This window comes from Physella acuta, unplaced genomic scaffold (genome assembly GCF_028476545.2).
Source record: "Physella acuta isolate Inbredline_101_S28 unplaced genomic scaffold, ASM2847654v3 ptg001487l, whole genome shotgun sequence".
NCBI classification, from domain to species: Eukaryota; Metazoa; Mollusca; class Gastropoda; family Physidae; genus Physella; species Physella acuta.
The window spans coordinates 80,564-100,008 of NW_026733002.1; the positions used below are offsets into that span (position 1 = coordinate 80,564).

Below are 19,445 nucleotides of genomic sequence, written 5' to 3' on the forward strand. Positions count from 1 at the left end.
ATCTTACACAATTTCTAGAATCTACTAGATCTACACAGTCAAGCACTCAAACACGTGCTTTTTTCTTAAGAAAGTTTTTAATTGTTAAAGGCCTACTGGTAGACCTACAAAAATACATAAGCCTACTTACTACTAGCATAAACATTGGGCTTAAATATAATTTATGTTATAGACCTATAACTTACACTAGATCTATACCTTGTGCAAGTTTTTAAAAAAAAATTTTCCTCCAAAAAATATTTTATTGAAATTGTAAAAAGGAATAATTTTAATATGGGTAATAATATTACATAATTATCATAAAGCACACTCTGATTCTGATCAGACACATTTGTGACTAGACTAATTTTATAGCAAAATAACAAGAAATATAATTATGATGAAATAGGCCTAAATTTTGGAATAGAGTAGGCCTAAAGTATTGGACATAGATTACATAACATCTTTTAAGAAGTTACATAATCACAAATTTACTATTGTAATAGCATTCTTCTCTTTGTATTGTAAAACTTGATTAGTTATATTTTCTTTTAGTAGGCTATTAACTTGAAGTTAACTGACAATGAGCAAAAGTGATTTCAAAAATAATTAATGGTATATTTTGAGCAAAGGGTGGTATTACATAACCTTAACATTTGATAGTTATGTAACAATGTTGGACCATTGTAAATACTACCATTAGCTTCAGCATATATAAATGTCATATTATAGATTAAAACAGTGTTACATTTAAACAATGACTTCTTATCACATTGATTATTAGATGTTTTAAAAAAAATAGAAAGGGGGGGTATTACATAATCTATGAGATTAGTCGATTATGTAATCGAAGGACACTTTTTAAAATAGCATCATTGGATTCGGCATACAAAAATCTATAAAATACAGTAACATGAAATCAATTGATGAAGTATGCTTGTTTTAATACCACTTTTAGTGAAAAACTCTTTAAAATTTGGTCCATACCCTCCCAGTATTTTTCCTCTTTCAGGGTCTACCCCGGTTGTCTGAAAAAACTGCTATTTTTTAATGACAAAAAAATTCATAACTTTTTTGTTTATGGTCAGATTTTGAAAATTTAAACTGATCTGTAATCAGATTGACAGCCCCTATCCAAATATGTAACTATTATATTGTTTTACTGAAATTAAATTTTTGCATTGGCCTAGCTAATGTAAGAATGGCTCATTGAGGTACACCTACATGAAGGATCCTGAAGTACATTTGTGTGAATGGCTCATTGTGTTGAGACCTTGTTAAATTTGTTGTGTTTATGCTTTATATGATTCAATGGGTGGGATCAACCTTGTACCACTGTTGCAGGCTATGAGGTCAGGAATTTTTTCTACATGGACCAGGTTATGGACGGCACTTTTAAAGAAGGTCACATTAAAATTTCACGGAGGTCAAGGTTTATTTTAGGAAGAGAATTTAACATTCCGGTAAATATGAAACACATTATACATTGAATAGTAAAGATGTTATATGACATAGCAAAATTAAGAGCATTGTATAAAAAATATGTTGTATGACATTAGCAAGATAAGGAGCATTTGATATTTTTTGTCAGATTGTAGTCAGAGACAGAAATGGTGTCAAGACCCAGTCAGTCAGTGCAGTGGTCAATGTCAAGGCTGGGCCTAGAGTCCCACAGTTTTTCCAAGAAAAGTATATTGGCTGGATATATGAAACACAGGGAACCAATAAACAGTACGTCTCTTAGTAAATCATGTTAAATGGCTTTGTATTAACTCACATATGCACTCACGTACACACACACACACACACACACACACACACACACACACACACACACTTGATACATCAAGCAACCTCCTACAATTAAAGAGGTCCTGGAAATCTTATTTATGGTAAAAATCCTCAAATCTTCTGAAATTACTAAAAAAATGTCCTGAAATGTAAACTTTCATGATAAAAGCACATAGGGAATGAATATACATGTTTATTTTGGAAACATAAATGTTAAGATGGGCAGTAGAGTAGATCTGGTAACATAAATGTTAAGATGGGCAGTAGAGTAGATCTGGTAACATAAATGTTAAGATGGGCAGTAGAGTAGATCTGGTAACATAAATGTTAAGATGGACAGTAGAGTAGATCTGGTAACATAAATGTTAAGATGGGCAGTAGAGTAGATCTGGTACAGACATGCCTACCGTCCCGCAAAAATCGGAACCGTCCCGCTTTTTCACCTAAAAAATTAATTTGTTCCGTCATTCCGAAATTGACTCGGTTCCGATTTTTTTGAAAAAAAAATTAATAAAGAAAGGTAATCAAGTAAATTGAAAAAATGTCAGGAAAAAGCGATTATCTCCCTTTGGCACACGTATCATCTAATACTAGATCTAGTTAGTAGTATATCTACTACTACTAGATCTAGAATTGTAACTAGATCTACTAGTAGATACTGAAATAGTGAATACTGATCTATCTTGTAAGTTTAACTTAACCAGTAACTACTATTATGAAGAACTTAGTAAGAAGTAACTAGGAGTTTTACTAGGTAGATCAAGGGTCTTTGCTTGTAACTTATATATTACAGATGATGAAGCCTTCAGCATTTGTTATTCATATAGCCTAGAACATAGCAAGACATAAATATTCAAATCAATAATGTTTTGTCAAAGCTATGATTTTTATTGGGGGGAGGGGGTTTACTGGTTAATTTATTTTTTTAAATGTAAGCTGACATTAAGCAGTATTTAAATGTATCCTAGAGACTAGTTATATAGGACTAGAAGCCTACTAATGTCATTAGAGTAATTTTTAATTAATTATTTTTATTTTTGACTTGTAAAGTTGCGTCCGCGCGTATGTTCCTCTTTTTGGCTTCAAATTCCTCTTTTTAGGCATAACTGTTCCTACTTTTGGCTGACAGGGTTAGGCATGTCTGCTGGTATCTAGAAACTGTTGCAGCATCTGGTCAGTTGAGGCCTTTGTCAACATTGTCACTTTGCGGGGCTAGTGGGACATCCAATCAAAAACTCTTCAAAATAAATTAATTACTTGGACCACATTTGAACTCCGTCAAGGGATTATTTCATTTGATTATGCCAAGTATGCTAAATTATCATGCTATTTGACATCATGTAATGTAGTCAATATCCCAGAAAGTGCAAGTAATCCAGGTTTAGATGTACAGAACATGCGTGATGACTCCATTGTGTAGTGTGCTGTTGATGGAAATAAATATGACTTAGCCTCCCATCCCACTCATGTCACATTAGGCTAAATTCCCTTACAATGATAGCCACATTAGGCTAAATTCCCTTACAATGATAGTCTCATTAGGCTAAATTCCCTTACAATGATAGCCACTCATGTCAAATTAAGCTAAATTCCCTTACACTTACAATGATATCCACTCATGTTACATTAGGCTAAATTCCCTTACAATGATAGTCACTCATGTCACATGAGGCTAAATTCCCTTACAATGATAGTCACTCATGTCACATTAGGCTAAATTCCCTTACAATGATATCCACTCATGTCACATGAGGCTAAATTCCCTTACAATGATATCCACTCATGTCACATTAGGCTAAATTCCCTTACAATGATATCCACTCATGTCACATTAGGCTAAATTCCCTTACAATGATAAAACAAAGTTCCAAAGTCATTGAAAGTGTGAGGTAACTTTTTCACTGTCATTGTCTATATGATTTGATCAGTGTCTATGTGAATGAGCCTTTGTGTCCTAACTACTTGATGCCTTGAGCCATTGTGTCCTAACTACTTGATGCCTTGAGCCATTGTGTCCTAACTACTTGATGCCTTGAGCCATTGTGTCCTAACTACTTGATGCCTTGAGCCATTGTGTCCTAACTACTTGATGCCTTATTTCAATGTCCCAGAGTGTTTGCTCAAGGCACAAGTGAAGAACTCCTGCACATCCAAGTTCACCAGTTCCAGCAGAATTACCCCAAGACCTTCATCATACTGGATGAGACTGACAAAGAATCCACACAGTTCCGCATTGATGAGAATGGCTATATCTTTAATAAAGATGTAAGTACTTCCACCCTGGTCAACATAGGGCATGTTTTAACAGCTGATGGTTTGTTATGAAACTTGGATCTGTTATCCATAATTTGACCTTTTAGGCATTAGATCATGATGTTATCAATAATTTGACCTTTTAGGCATTAGATCATGATGTTATCCATAATTTGACCTTCTAGGCATTAGATCATGATGTTATCAATAATTTGACCTTCTAGGCATTAGATCATGATGTTTTCAATAATTTGACCTTCTAGGCATTAGATCATGATGTTATCAATAATTTGACCTTCTAGGCATTAGATCATGATGTTGTGATAAGTCAGCGTCCCCCTAAGACTAGACTTGTGGTAAAAGTTACAGAAACTTCAGACAGTGGAGTACTGATTCAAACTGTTCCTGTGAGTCCTGTGTGTTGGTCGTTGGTTGGTTGGCCTCAATATGGCTGAGGGTTGCCAGCAAGGGTGGATTGATGTGAGGGTGGCCATGAAGGGTGGATGTGCGGGTGGGCATCAAGGGTGGATGTGAGGGTGGTCATGAAGGATAGATGTGAGGGTGGATGTGAGGGTGGCCATGTAGGGTGGATGTGAGGGTGGCCATGAAGGGTAGATGTGAGGGTGGGCATGAAGGGTAGATGTGAGGGTGGGCATGAAGGATGGATGTGAGGGTGGCCATGTAGGGTGGATGTGAGGGTGGGCATGTAGGGTGGATGTGAGGGTGGACATGAAGGGTGGATGTGAGGGTGGCCATGTAGGGTGGATGTGAGGGTGGCCATGAAGGGTGGATGTGAGGGTGGGCATGAAGGGTGGATGTGAGGGTGGGCATGAAGGGTGGATGTGAGGGTGGCCATGTAGGGTGGATGTGAGGGTGGCCATGAAGGGTGGATGTGAGGGTGGGCATGAAGGGTGGATGTGAGGGTGGACATGAAGGGTGGATGTGAGGGTGGGCATGAAGGGTGGATGTGAGGGTGGACATGTAGGGTGGGCATCAAGGGTGGATGTGAGGGTGGGCATCAAGGGTGGATGTGAGGGTGGGCATGAAGGGTGGATGTGAGGGTTGCCATGTAGGGTTGATGTGAGGGTGGGCATGAAGGGTGGATGTGCGGGTGGGCAGGAAGGGTGGATGTGAGGGTGGGCATGAAGGGTGGGCATGAAGGGTGGATGTGAGGGTGGGCATGAAGGGTGGATGTGAGGGTGGGCATGAAGGGTGGATGTGAGGGTGGATGTGAGGGTTGCCATGTAGGGTGGATGTGAGGGTGGGCATGAAGGGTGGATGTGAGGGTGGCCATGTAGGGTGGATGTGAGGGTGGGCATGAAGGGTGGATGTGAGGGTGGCCATGTAGGGTGGATGTGAGGGTGGCCATGTAGGGTGGATGTGAGGGTGGCCATGTAGGGTGGATGTGAGGGTGGGCATGAAGGATGGATGTGAGGGTGGCCATGTAGGGTGGATGTGAGGGTGGGCATGGAGGGTTGCCATGTAGGGTTGATGTGAGGGTTGCCATGTAGGGTGGATGTGAGGGTGGCCATGTAGGGTGGATGTGAGGGTGGGCATGAAGGGTGGATGTGAGGGTGGGCATGTAGGGTGGATGTGAGGGTGGGCATGGAGGGTTGCCATGTAGGGTTGATGTGAGGGTTGCCATGTAGGGTGGATGTGAGGGTGGCCATGTAGGGTGGATGTGAGGGTGGGCATGAAGGGTGGATGTGAGGTTGGCCATGAAGGGTGGATGTGAGGGTGGCCATGTAGGGTGGATGTGAGGGTGGCCATGTAGGGTGGATGTGAGGGTGGGCATGGAGGGTGGATGTGAGGGTGGATGTGAGGGTTGCCATGAAGGGTTGTTGTGATGGTGGTTGTGATCTGTTACAGCTGGAGATCACCATCAAGGATGAGAATGACAACAGCCCAAGGTTTGAGCTGACCCAGTACATGACAACTGTAAGGGAGGACAAACCAATAGGAACTTCAGTCTTTACAGGTACACTCAATATCACAGGGATATCAAGCAGTTTAGACAACAGTCTAGCACATAGCTCTCACACTCAATCTTTTCTCTGTTTCCTAGTTGTGGCTGAAGACAATGATTCAGGCTTAAATGCTGAAGTAACTTATGAACTGGAGAATCCTTTCTTTGAAATCAAGAAAGTTGGTAAAGAAGGAATTATCTATGTCAAGGAGTAAGTTTTCCATCTCTTACTGTAACAAGATGCCCATTAGAGATACATTTGATAATATGCATGTACATTCAGCAAGAGGTTAGTAATTAAGGAATTGTATTCTTATGTTACATACAACCTGGCAACATACCTGACAACATACCTACAGAAGTAATATACAATGATCCATCAACAGCCGATTTATGATCTATTCGTAATTGAAAGACAGCTCACTTGTTCACATGCTGACTATGTATAAGATAAAGTAGAAAGCCTACATTGCTTTTGGGGCATTCATAAGGGACTTGACAAGTTTACAGGGAGGGGTTCAGCTGGGGGGGTGATATTTTTTACTTCTTATGGGCAAAACTTATTTAGTAATCAGTTTTTGTTTCAATTAGAGATCATTGATATATTATGTACCAAACTTAGTTGAAAATAATTTTTCCTTTCGCCACAATGTTTCCTTTCATTTTAAAACGAAGTTTCTTTTATTCGACTAGATTTGAATTTATTTGAATAACCTTTGGGTTAAAAATGATTATTTCTTTTCTCTTCAAAAGCAAGCTTGACTTTGATGCATTCCCTGGCCCAACATATCGCTTTGTTGTGTTTGCTAAAGACAGCGGAGCACCATCTTTGTCCAGTTCAGTGGATGTGACAGTAACAACATCAAATGTTAACGATGAGCAACCAAAGATTATCCAACCTGAATCTTTAATCCTGCGAGACATTGTGCCTAATAATTTTATTCTGACGCGCCTGAGGGCCACAGATGCTGATGGGGATAATGTCAGGTTTTACTTTACACGTAAGTTTGCCTACATGTGTAGACTAGCCTTCTGGGTTGGGGCAACATTTATTACACCATTCCTCACTGCTTTCTATTTCATTTCAAAACCTGAAACAAGTTTTAAGAACCATGCACCAAGTAACTAACGTGTCTCTTCTTGTAGCAAGTCCCTAGCAACCGTAGCTGATTTCTAAGCTTTTGTGACCATGTTTGCAACTGCTCTACGGCCTACTAATGTTTATCTAATAGTAGCAGTTATGTGACTTTTCATATTTTTAACAAAAATCCAATTTTTCCTCAGCTGATTTCATTTTTTCCTAATTTTTCCACTGAATTTTTATTTTTTGTCAACTATTTAGGAAGTTTTGAAAATTAGGGAAAAAAAACAGAAATGACTTCTATGGAAATATTCCTATTTAAATCAAGTATTACAACAATTGGGTCAAACGGACAATTGAATATGTGCCAATCGTTTTTAATTGGACGGTGCTATGTCTGATGGTGCTAGATTAAAATTTAATATAGGTCAAGATTCAGAATTTTGGCGAATTTCTGAATTTTTCAGAAGTCGAAATTTTCCGCTGATATTTTCAGATAAATATTGATCAGAAACATGAAAAATGTTTATCTAAAATAATGCCGCTCTTCAGATGAAACTTGCATCTCCCAAGTCTGCTTGACAGTGAATCTCGTTTGCGCAGTAGTCTAGCTGAAGTCTAATTTATCAACTGGTATTTTAACTCTCCCAAATATACTGTTTCTCTCTGCTTCTAATTCTATTTTATTCCGCAATCTCAAATAATATTGAAACCCTGCAAAAGGTGGCTATGAGGTCTAGACTAACCTGTCCCTCTTAGTTGCAAGGGTGGCTCTTGTGATCACATCATGACCCCAAGTATGTGCTTGCTACAGCTTGTTTGGGGAAAAATAAAAGTGACATCATAGTCCAACTCAAACAGCTATATTTCTGCCATGATGTATGTTGGGCCTACTGATTTTACAAATCATGTCTTGTTTGGGGAAAAATAAAAGTGACATCATAGTCCAACTCAAACAGCTATATTTCTGCCATGATGTATGTTGGGCCTACTGATTTTACAAATCATGTCTTGTTTGGGGAAAAATAAAAGTGGCATCATAGTCCAACTCAAACAGCTATATTTCTGCCATGATGTATGTTGGGCCTACTGATTTTAAAAACCATGTCTTGTTTGGGGAAAAATAAAAGTGGCATCATAGTCCAACTCAAACAGCTATATTTCTGCCATGATGTATGTTGGGCCTACTGATTTTAAAAACCATGTCTTGTTTGGGGAAAAATAAAAGTGGCATCATAGTCCAACTCAAACAGCTATATTTCTGCCATGATGTATGTTGGGCCTACTGATTTTACAAACCATGTCTTGTTTGGGGAAAAATAAAAGTGACATCATAGTCCAACTCAAACAGCTATATTTCTGCCATGATGTATGTTGGGCCTACTGATTTTACAAACCATGTCTTGTTTGGGGAAAAATAAAAGTGACATCATAGTCCAACTCAAACAGCTATATTTCTGCCATGATGTATGTTGGGCCTACTGATTTTACAAACCATGTCTTGTTTGGGGAAAAATAAAAGTGACATCATAGTCCAACTCAAACAGCTATATTTCTGCCATGATGTATGTTGGGCCTACTGATTTTACAAACCATGTCTTGTTTGGGGAAAAATAAAAGTGACATCATAGTCCAACTCAAACAGCTATATTTCTGCCATGATGTATGTTGGGCCTACTGATTTTACAAATCATGTCTTGTTTGGGTAAAAATAAAAGTGACATCATAGTCCAACTCAAACAGCTATATTTCTGCCATGATGTATGTTGGGCCTACTGATTTTAAAAACCATGTCTTGTTTGGGTAAAAATAAAAGTGACATCATAGTCCAACTCAAACAGCTATATTTCTGCCATGATGTATGTTGGGCCTACTGATTTTACAAACCAAGGCTTGTTTGGGGAAAAATAAAAGTGGCATCATAGTCCAACTCAAACAGCTATATTTCTGCGATGATGTATGTTGGGCCTACTGATTTTACAAACCATGTCTTGTTTGGGTAAAAATAAAAGTGACATCATAGTCCAACTCAAACAGCTATATTTCTGCCATGATGTATGTTGGGCCTACTGATTTTACAAACCATGTCTTGTTTGGGTAAAAATAAAAGTGGCATCATAGTCCAACTCAAACAGCTATATTTCTGCCATGATGTATGTTGGGCCTACTGATTTTACAAACCAAGGCTTGTTTGGGGAAAAATAAAAGTGACATCATAGTCCAACTCAAACAGCTATATTTCTGCCATGATGTATGTTGGGCCTACTGATTTTACAAACCATGTCTTGTTTGGGGAAAAATAAAAGTGACATCATAGTCCAACTCAAACAGCTATATTTCTGCCATGATGTATGTTGGGCCTACTGATTTTACAAATCATGTCTTGTTTGGGGAAAAATAAAAGTGACATCATAGTCCAACTCAAACAGCTTTATTTCTGCCATGATGTATGTTGGGCCTACTGATTTTACAAATCATGTCTTGTTTGGGGAAAAATAAAAGTGACATCATAGTCCAACTCAAACAGCTTTATTTCTGCCATGATGTATGTTGGGCCTACTGATTTTACAAATCATGTCTTGTTTGGGGAAAAATAAAAGTGACATCATAGTCCAACTCAAACAGCTATATTTCTGCCATGATGTATGTTGGGCCTACTGATTTTACAAATCATGTCTTGTTTGGGGAAAAATAAAAGTGACATCATAGTCCAACTCAAACAGCTATATTTCTGCCATGATGTATGTTGGGCCTACTGATTTTACAAATCATGTCTTGTTTGGGGAAAAATAAAAGTGACATCATAGTCCAACTCAAACAGCTATATTTCTGCCATGATGTATGTTGGGCCTACTGATTTTAAAAACCATGTCTTGTTTGGGGAAGAAAAATACGATACTATTTCTAATAAGGGGTCTTCCATACATGACATCAGAAGCATGGGGGGAAGTTCCGTAATTTTTTTGACATGTGATGAGGGGAAGGGGCAGATACTTCATACTATTGCATTTTAAACAGTAGTGTTACAAACTGAATTCTAGCAGTTATTTTGCGTTTTAGAAAACTTTTTTAATAAATTGTAAAAGAAATTGATTAAAATACCCTATATTGGTGGAGCTCAATCAATATTAAAATTGAAAAAAAAAGAATCAATGTTTAAAAATAATGTAATTTTGAGGGTGGTGGGACAGTTGTTGGCTGAGGTGTTTTTATGATGGAGGGGAGTGGGAAGGTAAAAATCTTCAAATTAAAGCATGACGTCATTAATGGATGACCCCTAACAATCTACAGCTATTCAAAAACTCGAAATAGCTTTGTGGCTTGGTTCAAATGTTTTTACAAGTATTAATTCCAAAACACTTATTCAAATAAAAATCAGATCCTTTCAAATTTCAGCTAATCTAAACGATTTCATTTTCCACCACATGAACTAAAACTTTCAAATAACAATTAATCTAAATCTAGGCTCTTGAATTTGAAGACTTACATTTTTACCATGCCCTTCTCTAAAAGAATATAACTTTTATTATGAGGTATAATTCAAAATTGAAAATAAGAGTAGGAATAGATCATTGCAGTTTAAATAAACTTAATGTTAAAATAAAATTTAATTGTTACATTGTAAAATTATTTTTTTCAACAATTTTTATAAGGTAAACATTAGACTGCAATTAGACAAGACTTTCAATGTTATTTTAGAGTAACATAAACTTTTATTTTTAAAATATTAGCTACATTGAACAATTAACCAATACAGTTACGGTGTGAGACTGTTTTAACTGTGATAAAAAATAGATAAAACCTTGAGTTCTTGTCTGAAAAGTTTTAAATTTTTTATTTTCATGGTTTGTCACATCCCTGCAGTAATCAAAGGTTATTTTGAAAGCTTGTATAATGATGTGGCTAAATAATTATTTTTGGCTAAAATGCTTTGTGTTTTGAACTATTATTTCCAAAACACAATATAATTTCAGCTATTCTGGTCGATCTTACTGCCCATCCCATGAGCTAAAAGTTAATAAACCGGTAGTGATCTCCTCTAAACTTTCTTGAATATTCTTATATAACTCGGAATATAGACATGATTTTTGATTACTTAAACATTTAAAATAGAATAGAATCTTGTAGAAAAAAAGAATTGTGCACCAAGTGAACGCCAAAACAAAATGTGCATAATAGTGCGCAATATTATTAGTACTTTATAAATTGACATGTGTTTTTTGAGAAATCGGAAATAGCGTAAATTAGTACTCCCGGTCAACGGAAATTACTTAAAATTTGACAGAAGGTAGAGATATAGATCTTTTACTTACATTTGAAATTTCATTTATCTATCTAAAATAGTACACACAGACAGACAGACAGACACACAGACAGACACACAGACATACGGACAAGATTGCAAAATTATGTTTTCCGTATCAGTGAGGTGTAAAACGTCGAGATTTGTAAAAATCTGGATTTTTTTTTTTTTGCACGATTACAATACTTTCTCTATACTTTGTATATATGAGAAAGTAAAAATGAAGATGCCATATCTTTAAATTGAAAATGAGCAGAAATTGATCATTACAGTTTAAATCAGTTAAATGTTGGAACAAAAATTATTTCCTGTTTTGTTAAATTGTGAATTTGCAAAAAAACAAAACAAGTTATAAGGGCTAATTTGCAATTCAAAAGGACTTATTTTTGTACAATGATATTTTGAGTCTGCTTTTTTGCGAGATACATTAACTAAATTAGATCTGCTAAAAGTGTATTGAGTCTGATATGAAATAAATCGGGAGTGATCTCCCGAAAACTTTCTCGAATGTTCTTATATATTATAAAACAACGGGGGATGGCAACTCGGGATATAGACATGATTTTTAATCCATTTTAAATACTTAAACTTTTTAAAATAGAAAAAAATCTTGTAGAAAAAAGAATTGCACACCAAGTGAATGCCAAATAAAATGTACATAATAGTGCAGAATATTATTAGTACTTTATAAATTTACATGTGCTTTTTGAGAAATCGGAAATAGCGTAAATTACTACTTCTGGTCAACAGCAATTACTCAACATTTGATAGAAGGCAGAGGATTAAATCTTTTACTTACATGTGAAATTTCGTTTATCTATCTGAAATAGTACTCAAGTTATAGGCTTTTGAAAAATTGAAAGTAGAAAAAATTCCACTTCAGGTTATCGGAAATCGCTCAAAAGTTGATATAGATCCACAAATATGATATAATACTTATATATGAAATTTCATCAACCTAGCTGTAATGGTACTCAATTTATCGTGTTTACAGACACACACACACACACAGACAAGATTGCAAAACTATGTTTTTCCGACTCAGGGAGCTGCAAAATGGCGAGATTTAAAAAAAAATAATCTCGATTTCCCCCCCCCCCCCCCCCCTTTCCCCAATTACAAGACTCTCTATACTACATATATAAAGTAATAAGACATCATAAAGGAATTTTGATGCAGTCTGATTTTTTTAATTTAGTGCATGAATTCTGTGTACTGAAGTGATGATCATTTTTTTTCAAGTATTTCTGATTCTCCTTTGATTGCTGATTTAATTTAGTGCATGAATTCTGTGTAGTTTTAAGCGATACATACTTTTTATGGTAAATTTTGTTTGTTCTGCAGCTCAAAAAGAGACTTATGATATTTTTACCATCAAGCCTTCCTCCGGAATCATTCAAGTACAGGGCACTGTGCCACCCAACAGAAGCTCGTATTCCCTCAGTGTGACTGCCATTGATGATGGCTCTTGCTGTGGGGGCACTCAGAAGCTGGAGAGTCAGGCCACCCTGGTGGTTGAGATTGTGGAGGCAGTCAACCAGAAACCTTCCTTTGTTGATTGCTCAGAGTACAACAACAGGTCACTGTTTTATGAGGAATCAGCACCTGATACACCCGTCATAAAGGTAACCTAATGGCCTGTGGGGTAACCTTTGGTGGCCTGTGGGGTAACCTTTGGTGGTCTGTGGGGTAACTTTTGGTGGTCTGTGGGGTAACTTTTGGTGGTCTGTGGGGTAACCTTTGGTGGCCTGTGGGGTAATCTTTGGTGGTCTGTGGGGTAACCTTTGGTGGTCTGTAGGGTAACCTTTGGTAGCCTGTGGGGTAACCTTTGGTGGCCTGTGGGGTAACCTTTGGTGGCCTGTGGGGTAACCTTTGGTGGTCTGTGGGGTAACCTTTGGTGGTCTGTGGGGTAACCTTTGGTGGTCTGTGGGGTAACCTAGTGGTCTGTGGGGTAACCTTTGGTGGCCTGTGGGGTAACCTTTGGTGGTCTGTGGGGTAACCTAGTGGCCTGTGGGGTAACCTTTGGTGGTCTGTGGGGTAACTTTTGGTGGTCTGTGGGGTAACCTTTGGTGGCCTGTGGGGTAATCTTTGGTGGTCTGTGGGGTAACCTTTGGTAGCCTGTGGGGTAACCTAGTGGCCTGTGGGGTAACCTTTGGTGGCCTGTGGGGTAACCTTTGGTGGCCTGTGGGGTAACCTTTGGTGGTCTGTGGGGTAACCTTTGGTGGTCTGTGGGGTAACCTTTGGTGGTCTGTGGGGTAACTTTTGGTGGTCTGTGGTGTAACCTAGTGGCCTGTGGGGTAACCTTTGGTGGCCTGTGGGGTAACCTAGTGGTCTGTGGGGTAACCTAGTGGTCTGTGGGGTAACCTTTGGTGGCCTGTGGGGTAACCTTTGGTGGTCTGTGGGGTAACCTAGTGGCCTGTGGGGTAACCTTTGGTGGCCTGTGGGGTAACCTTTGGTGGTCTGTGGGGTAACCTTTGGTGGCCTGTGGGGTAACCTTTGGTGGCCTGTGGGGTAACCTAGTGGCCTGTGGGGTGGCCTGTGGGGTAACCTAGTGGCCTGTGGGGTAACCAAGTGGCCTGTGGGGTAACCTTGGTGGCCTGTGGGGTAACCTTTGGTGGTCTGTGGGGTAACCTTTGGTGGTCTGTGGGGTAACGTTTGGTGGTCTGTGGGGTAACCTAGTGGCCTGCGGGGTAACCTTTGGTGGCCTGAGGGGTAACCTAGTGGTCTGTGGGGTAACCTAGTGGTCTGTGGGGTAACCTTTGGTGGCCTGTGGGGTAACCTTTGGTGGTCTGTGGGGTAACCTAGTGGCCTGTGGGGTAACCTTTGGTGGCCTGTGGGGTAACCTTTGGTGGTCTGTGGGGTAACCTTTGGTGGCCTGTGGGGTAACCTTTGGTGGGCTGTGGGGTAACCTAGTGGCCTGTGGGGTAACCTTTTGTGGCCTTTGGGGTAACCTAGTGGCCTGTGGGGTAACCAAGTGGCCTGTGGGGTAACCAAGTGGCCTGTGGGGTAACCTTGGTGGCCTGTGGGGTAACCTTTGGTGGTCTGTGGGGTAACTTTTGGTGGTCTGTGGGGTAACCTTTGGTGGCCTGTGGGGTAACCTTTGGTGGCCTGTGGGGTAATCTTTGGTGGTCTGTGGGGTAACCTTTGGTAGCCTGTGGGGTAACCTAGTGGCCTGTGGGGTAACCTAGTGGCCTGTCAGGTAACCTTTGGTGGTCTGTGGGGTAACCTTTGGTGGTCTGTGGGGTAACCTTTGGTGGTCTGTGGGGTAACCTTTGGTGGTCTGTGGGGTAACCTTTGGTGGTCTGTGGGGTAACCTTTGGTGGTCTGTGGGGTAACCTTTGGTGGTCTGTGGGGTAACCTTTGGTGGTCTGTGGGGTAACCTTTGGTGGTCTGTGGGGTAACCTTTGGTGGTCTGTGGGGTAACCTAGTGGGCTGTGGGGTAACCTTTGGTGGCCTGTGGGGTAACCTTTGGTGGTCTGTGGGGTAACCTTTGGTGGCCTGTTGGGTAACCTAGTGGCCTGTGGGGTAACCTTTTGTGGCCTGTGGGGTAACAGTGGCCTGTGGGGTAACCTTTGGTGGCCTGTGGGGTAACCTTTGGTGGCCTGTGGGGTAACCTTTGGTGGCCTGTTGGGTAACCTAGTGGCCTGTGGGGTAACCTTTTGTGGCCTGTGGGGTAACAGTGGCCTGTGGGGTAACCTAGTGGCCTGTGGGGTAACCTTTGGTGGCCTGTGGGGTAACCTAGTGGTCTGTGGGGTAACCTAGTGGTCTGTGGGGTAACCTTTGGTGGCCTGTGGGGTAACCTTTGGTGGCCTGTGGGGTAACCTTTGGTGGTCTGTGGGGTAACCTAGTGGCCTGTGGGGTAACCTTTGGTGGCCTGTGGGGTAACCTTTGGTGGCCTGTGGGGTAACCTTTGGTGGCCTGTGGGGTAACCTTTGGTGGCCTGTTGGGTAACCTAGTGGCCTGTGGGGTGGCCTGTGGGGTAACCTAGTGGCCTGTGGGGTAACCTTTGGTGGCCTGTGGGGTAACCTTGGTGGCCTGTGGGGTAACCTTTGGTGGTCTGTGGGGTAACCTTTGGTGGTCTGTGGGGTAACGTTTGGTGGTCTGTGGGGTAACCTTTGGTGGCCTGAGGGGTAACCTAGTGGTCTGTGGGGTAACCTAGTGGTCTGTGGGGTAACCTTTGGTGGCCTGTGGGGTAACCTTTGGTGGTCTGTGGGGTAACCTAGTGGCCTGTGGGGTAACCTTTGGTGGCCTGTGGGGTAACCTTTGGTGGTCTGTGGGGTAACCTTTGGTGGCCTGTGGGGTAACCTTTGTTGGCCTGTGGGGTAACCTAGTGGCCTGTGGGGTAACCTTTTGTGGCCTTTGGGGTAACCTAGTGGCCTGTGGGGTAACCAAGTGGCCTGTGGGGTAACCTTGGTGGCCTGTGGGGTAACCTTTGGTGGTCTCTGGGGTAACCTTTGGTGGTCTGTGGGGTATAGTTTCTTCCAGGCATCTCTTCAGGGGGGGGGGGGCTCCTATTGCTACTATTTGTGGCCTGTGGGGTAACCTAGTGGCCTGTGGGGTAACCTAGTGGCCTGTCAGGTAACCTTTGGTGGTCTGTGGGGTAACCTTTGGTGGTCTGTGGGGTAACCTTTGGTGGTCTGTGGGGTAACCTAGTGGCATGTGGGGTAACCTTTGGTGGCATGTGGGGTAACCTTTGGTGGTCTGTGGGGTAACCTTTGGTGGTCTGTGGGGTAACCTTTGGTGGTCTGTGGGGTAACCTTTGGTGGTCTGTGGGGTAACCTTTGGTGGTCTGTGGGGTAACCTTTGGTGGTCTGTGGGGTGGTCTGTGGGGTAACCTAGTGGGCTGTGGGGTAACCTTTGGTGGCCTGTGGGGTAACCTTTGGTGGTCTGTGGGGTAACCTTTGGTGGCCTGTGGGGTAACGTTTGGTGGTCTGTGGGGTAACCTTTGGTGGTCTGTGGGGTGGTCTGTGGGGTAACCTAGTGGGCTGTGGGGTAACCTTTGGTGGCCTGTGGGGTAACCTTTGGTGGTCTGTGGGGTAACCTTTGGTGGTCTGTTGGGTGGTCTGTGGGGTAACCTAGTGGGCTGTGGGGTAACCTTTGGTGGCCTGTGGGGTAACCTTTGGTGGCCTGTGGGGTAACCTTTGGTGGCCTGTGGGGAAACCTTTGGTGGCCTGTTGGGTAACCTAGTGGCCTGTGGGGTAACCTTTGGTGGCCTGTGGGGTAACAGTGGCCTGTGGGGTAACCTAGTGGCCTGTGGGGTAACCTAGTGGCCTGTGGGGTAACCTTTGGTGGCCTGTTGGGTAACCTAGTGGCCTGTGGGGTAACCTTTTGTGGCCTGTGGGGTAACAGTGGCCTGTGGGGTAACCTAGTGGCCTGTGGGGTAACCTAGTGGCCTGTGGGGTAACCTTTTGTGGCCTGTGGGGTAACCTTGGTGGCCTGTGGGGTAACCTTTGGTGGTCTGTGGGGTATAGTTTCTTCCAGGCATCTCTTCGGGGGGGGGGGGGGGGGCTCCTATTACTACTATTTGTCCTATAGCAGTTAGTCCTATTGCTAATATTTGTCCTATAGCTGTTTGTCCTATTGCTAATGTTTGTCCTATTTCTAATGTTTGTCCTATAGCAGTTAGTCCTATTGCTAATATTTGTCCTATAGCTGTTTGTCCTATTGCTACTTGATGTTTGTCCTATTGCTAATGTTTGTCCTATTGCTAATGTTTTTCTTATTATTGCTAATGTTTGTCCTATTGCTAATGTTTGTCCTATAGCTGTTTGTCCTATTGCTACTTGATGTTTGTCCTATTGCTAATGTTTGTCCTATTGCTAATGTTTGTCTTATTATTGCTAATGTTTGTCCTATTGCTAATGTTTGTCCTATAGCTGTTTGTCCTATTGCTACTTGATGTTTGTCCTATTGCTAATGTTTGTCCTACATCTGACAGGTTCAAGCTGTGGACAAAGACCGTGGCCTAAATGGCATTGTCACTTACTCAATAGAGTCGCCATCTCCCAGTTTAGCTGATGCCCCCTTTAAGATTGATCCCAGCACTGGTCAGATAAGTGTCAAATCCAAGGTCAACAGAGAAGCTTTGGATAAGGATTATATTCAGGTGAGGAAAGGTGTTCGCATGGCTACCTTAAGATTTGTTTCCTTTGTTTAGATAGCAATATAAACAGAAAGTGATATTTCAATGCCAAGGGTAGACAAAGGTACAGAATATAGTCCATTTTAAATACTGAAACTTGTTAAAATAGAATAAAATCTTGTAGAAAAAAGAATTGAACGCCAAATAAAATGTGCATAATAGTGCAGAATATTATTAGTACTTTATAAATTTACATGCACTTTTTGATAAATCGGAAATAACAAACCCAACGGGATCCGAACCTACCATTCCACATGGCACCAAATCGCCTTGCCTTCCATGCATCAAATCAGACAAACATTAGCAATAGGACTAACAGCTGTAGGACAAACATTAGAAAGCTCTATTTTAGTAGAGTTGATTGGCAGAAGTGGTTACACGTCTGACTTGATGCATGGAAGGCGAGGCGATTTTTGTTAAGATGTATGGGTTGGCTACCTTAAGATGTTTCCTTTGTTAAGATGTATAGGTTGGCTACCTTAAGATGTTTCCTTTGTTAAGATGTATGGGTTGGCTACCTTAAGATGTTTCCTTTGTTAAGATGTATGGGTTGGCTACCTTAAGATGTTTCCTTTGTTAAGATGTATGGGTTGGCAACCTTAAGATGTTTCCTTTGTTAAGATGTATGGGTTGGCTACCTTAAGATGTTTCCTTTGTTAAAATGTATAGGTTGGCTACCTTAAGATGTTTCCTTTGTTAAGATGTATGGGTTGGCAACCTTAAGATGTTTCCTTTGTTAAGATGTATAGGTTGGCAACCTTAAGATGTTTCCTTTGTTAAGATGTATGGGTTGGCTACCTTAAGATGTTTCCTTTGTTAAAATGTATAGGTTGGCTACCTTAAGATGTTTCCTTTGTTAAAATGTATGGGTTGGCTACCTTAAGATGTTTCCTTTGTTAAGATGTATAGGTTGGCTACCTTAAGATGTTTCCTTTGTTAAGATGTATGGGTTGGCTACCTTAAGATGTTTCCTTTGTTAAGATGTATGGATTGGCTACCTTAAGATGTTTCCTTTGTTAAGATGTATGGGTTGGCTACCTTAAGATGTTTCCTTTGTTAAGATGTATGGGTTGGCTACCTTAAGATGTTTCCTTTGTTAAGATGTATGGGTTGGCTACCTTAAGATGTTTCCTTTGTTAAGATGTATGGGTTGGCTACCTTAAGATGTTTCCTTTGTTAAGATGTATAGGTTGGCTGCCTTAAAGATGTTTCCTTCGTTAAGATGTATGGGTTGGCTACCTTAAGATGTTTCCTTTGTTAAGATGTATGGGTTGGCTACCTTAAGATGTTTCCTTTGTTAAGATGTATGGGTTGGCAACCTTAAGATGTTTCCTTTGTTAAGATGTATAGGTTGGCTGCCTTAAAGATGTTTCCTTTGTTAAGATGTATGGGTTGGCTACCTTAAGATGTTTCCTTTGTTAAGATGTATGGGTTGGCTACCTTAAGATGTTTACTTTGTTCAGATGTATGGGTTGGCAACCTTAAGATGTTTCCTTTGTTAAGATGTATGGGTTGGCTACCTTAAGATGTTTCCTTTGTTAAGATGTATGGGTTGGCTACCTTAAGATGTTTCCCTGATTAAGATGTATGGGTTGGCTACCTTAAGATGTTTCCTTTGTTAAGATGTATGGGTTGGCTACCTTAAGATGTTTCCCTGATTAAGATGTATGGGTTGGCTACCTTAAGATGTTTCCTTTGTTAAGATGTATGGGTTGGCTACCTTAAGATGTTTCCTTTGTTAAGATGTATGGGTTGGCAACCTTAAGATGTTTCCTTTGTTAAGATGTATGGGTTGGCTACCTTAAGATGTTTCCTTTGTTAAAATGTATAGGTTGGCTACCTTAAGATGTTTCCTTTGTTAAGATGTATGGGTTGGCAACCTTAAGATGTTTCCTTTGTTAAGATGTATAGGTTGGCAACCTTAAGATGT

The 19,445-nt window shown here is 40.8% G+C and overlaps 1 protein-coding gene across 2 annotated transcripts in view; it reads left to right on the forward strand.

The window, feature by feature from the left end:
* Positions 1 to 19,445, forward strand: part of LOC131928345 (neural-cadherin) — a 103,232-nt gene that overhangs the window by 38,390 nt on the left and 45,397 nt on the right. For both annotated transcript variants that reach the window (XM_059284347.1, XM_059284348.1), the window contains exons 4-12: positions 1,324 to 1,442; positions 1,571 to 1,710; positions 3,882 to 4,035; positions 4,326 to 4,430; positions 5,893 to 6,001; positions 6,089 to 6,200; positions 6,743 to 6,990; positions 12,718 to 12,998; positions 17,312 to 17,479. In XM_059284347.1, the coding sequence (XP_059140330.1) occupies positions 1,324 to 1,442; positions 1,571 to 1,710; positions 3,882 to 4,035; positions 4,326 to 4,430; positions 5,893 to 6,001; positions 6,089 to 6,200; positions 6,743 to 6,990; positions 12,718 to 12,998; positions 17,312 to 17,479 (1,436 nt within the window). The remainder of the gene's footprint in view (positions 1 to 1,323; positions 1,443 to 1,570; positions 1,711 to 3,881; positions 4,036 to 4,325; positions 4,431 to 5,892; positions 6,002 to 6,088; positions 6,201 to 6,742; positions 6,991 to 12,717; positions 12,999 to 17,311; positions 17,480 to 19,445) is intronic.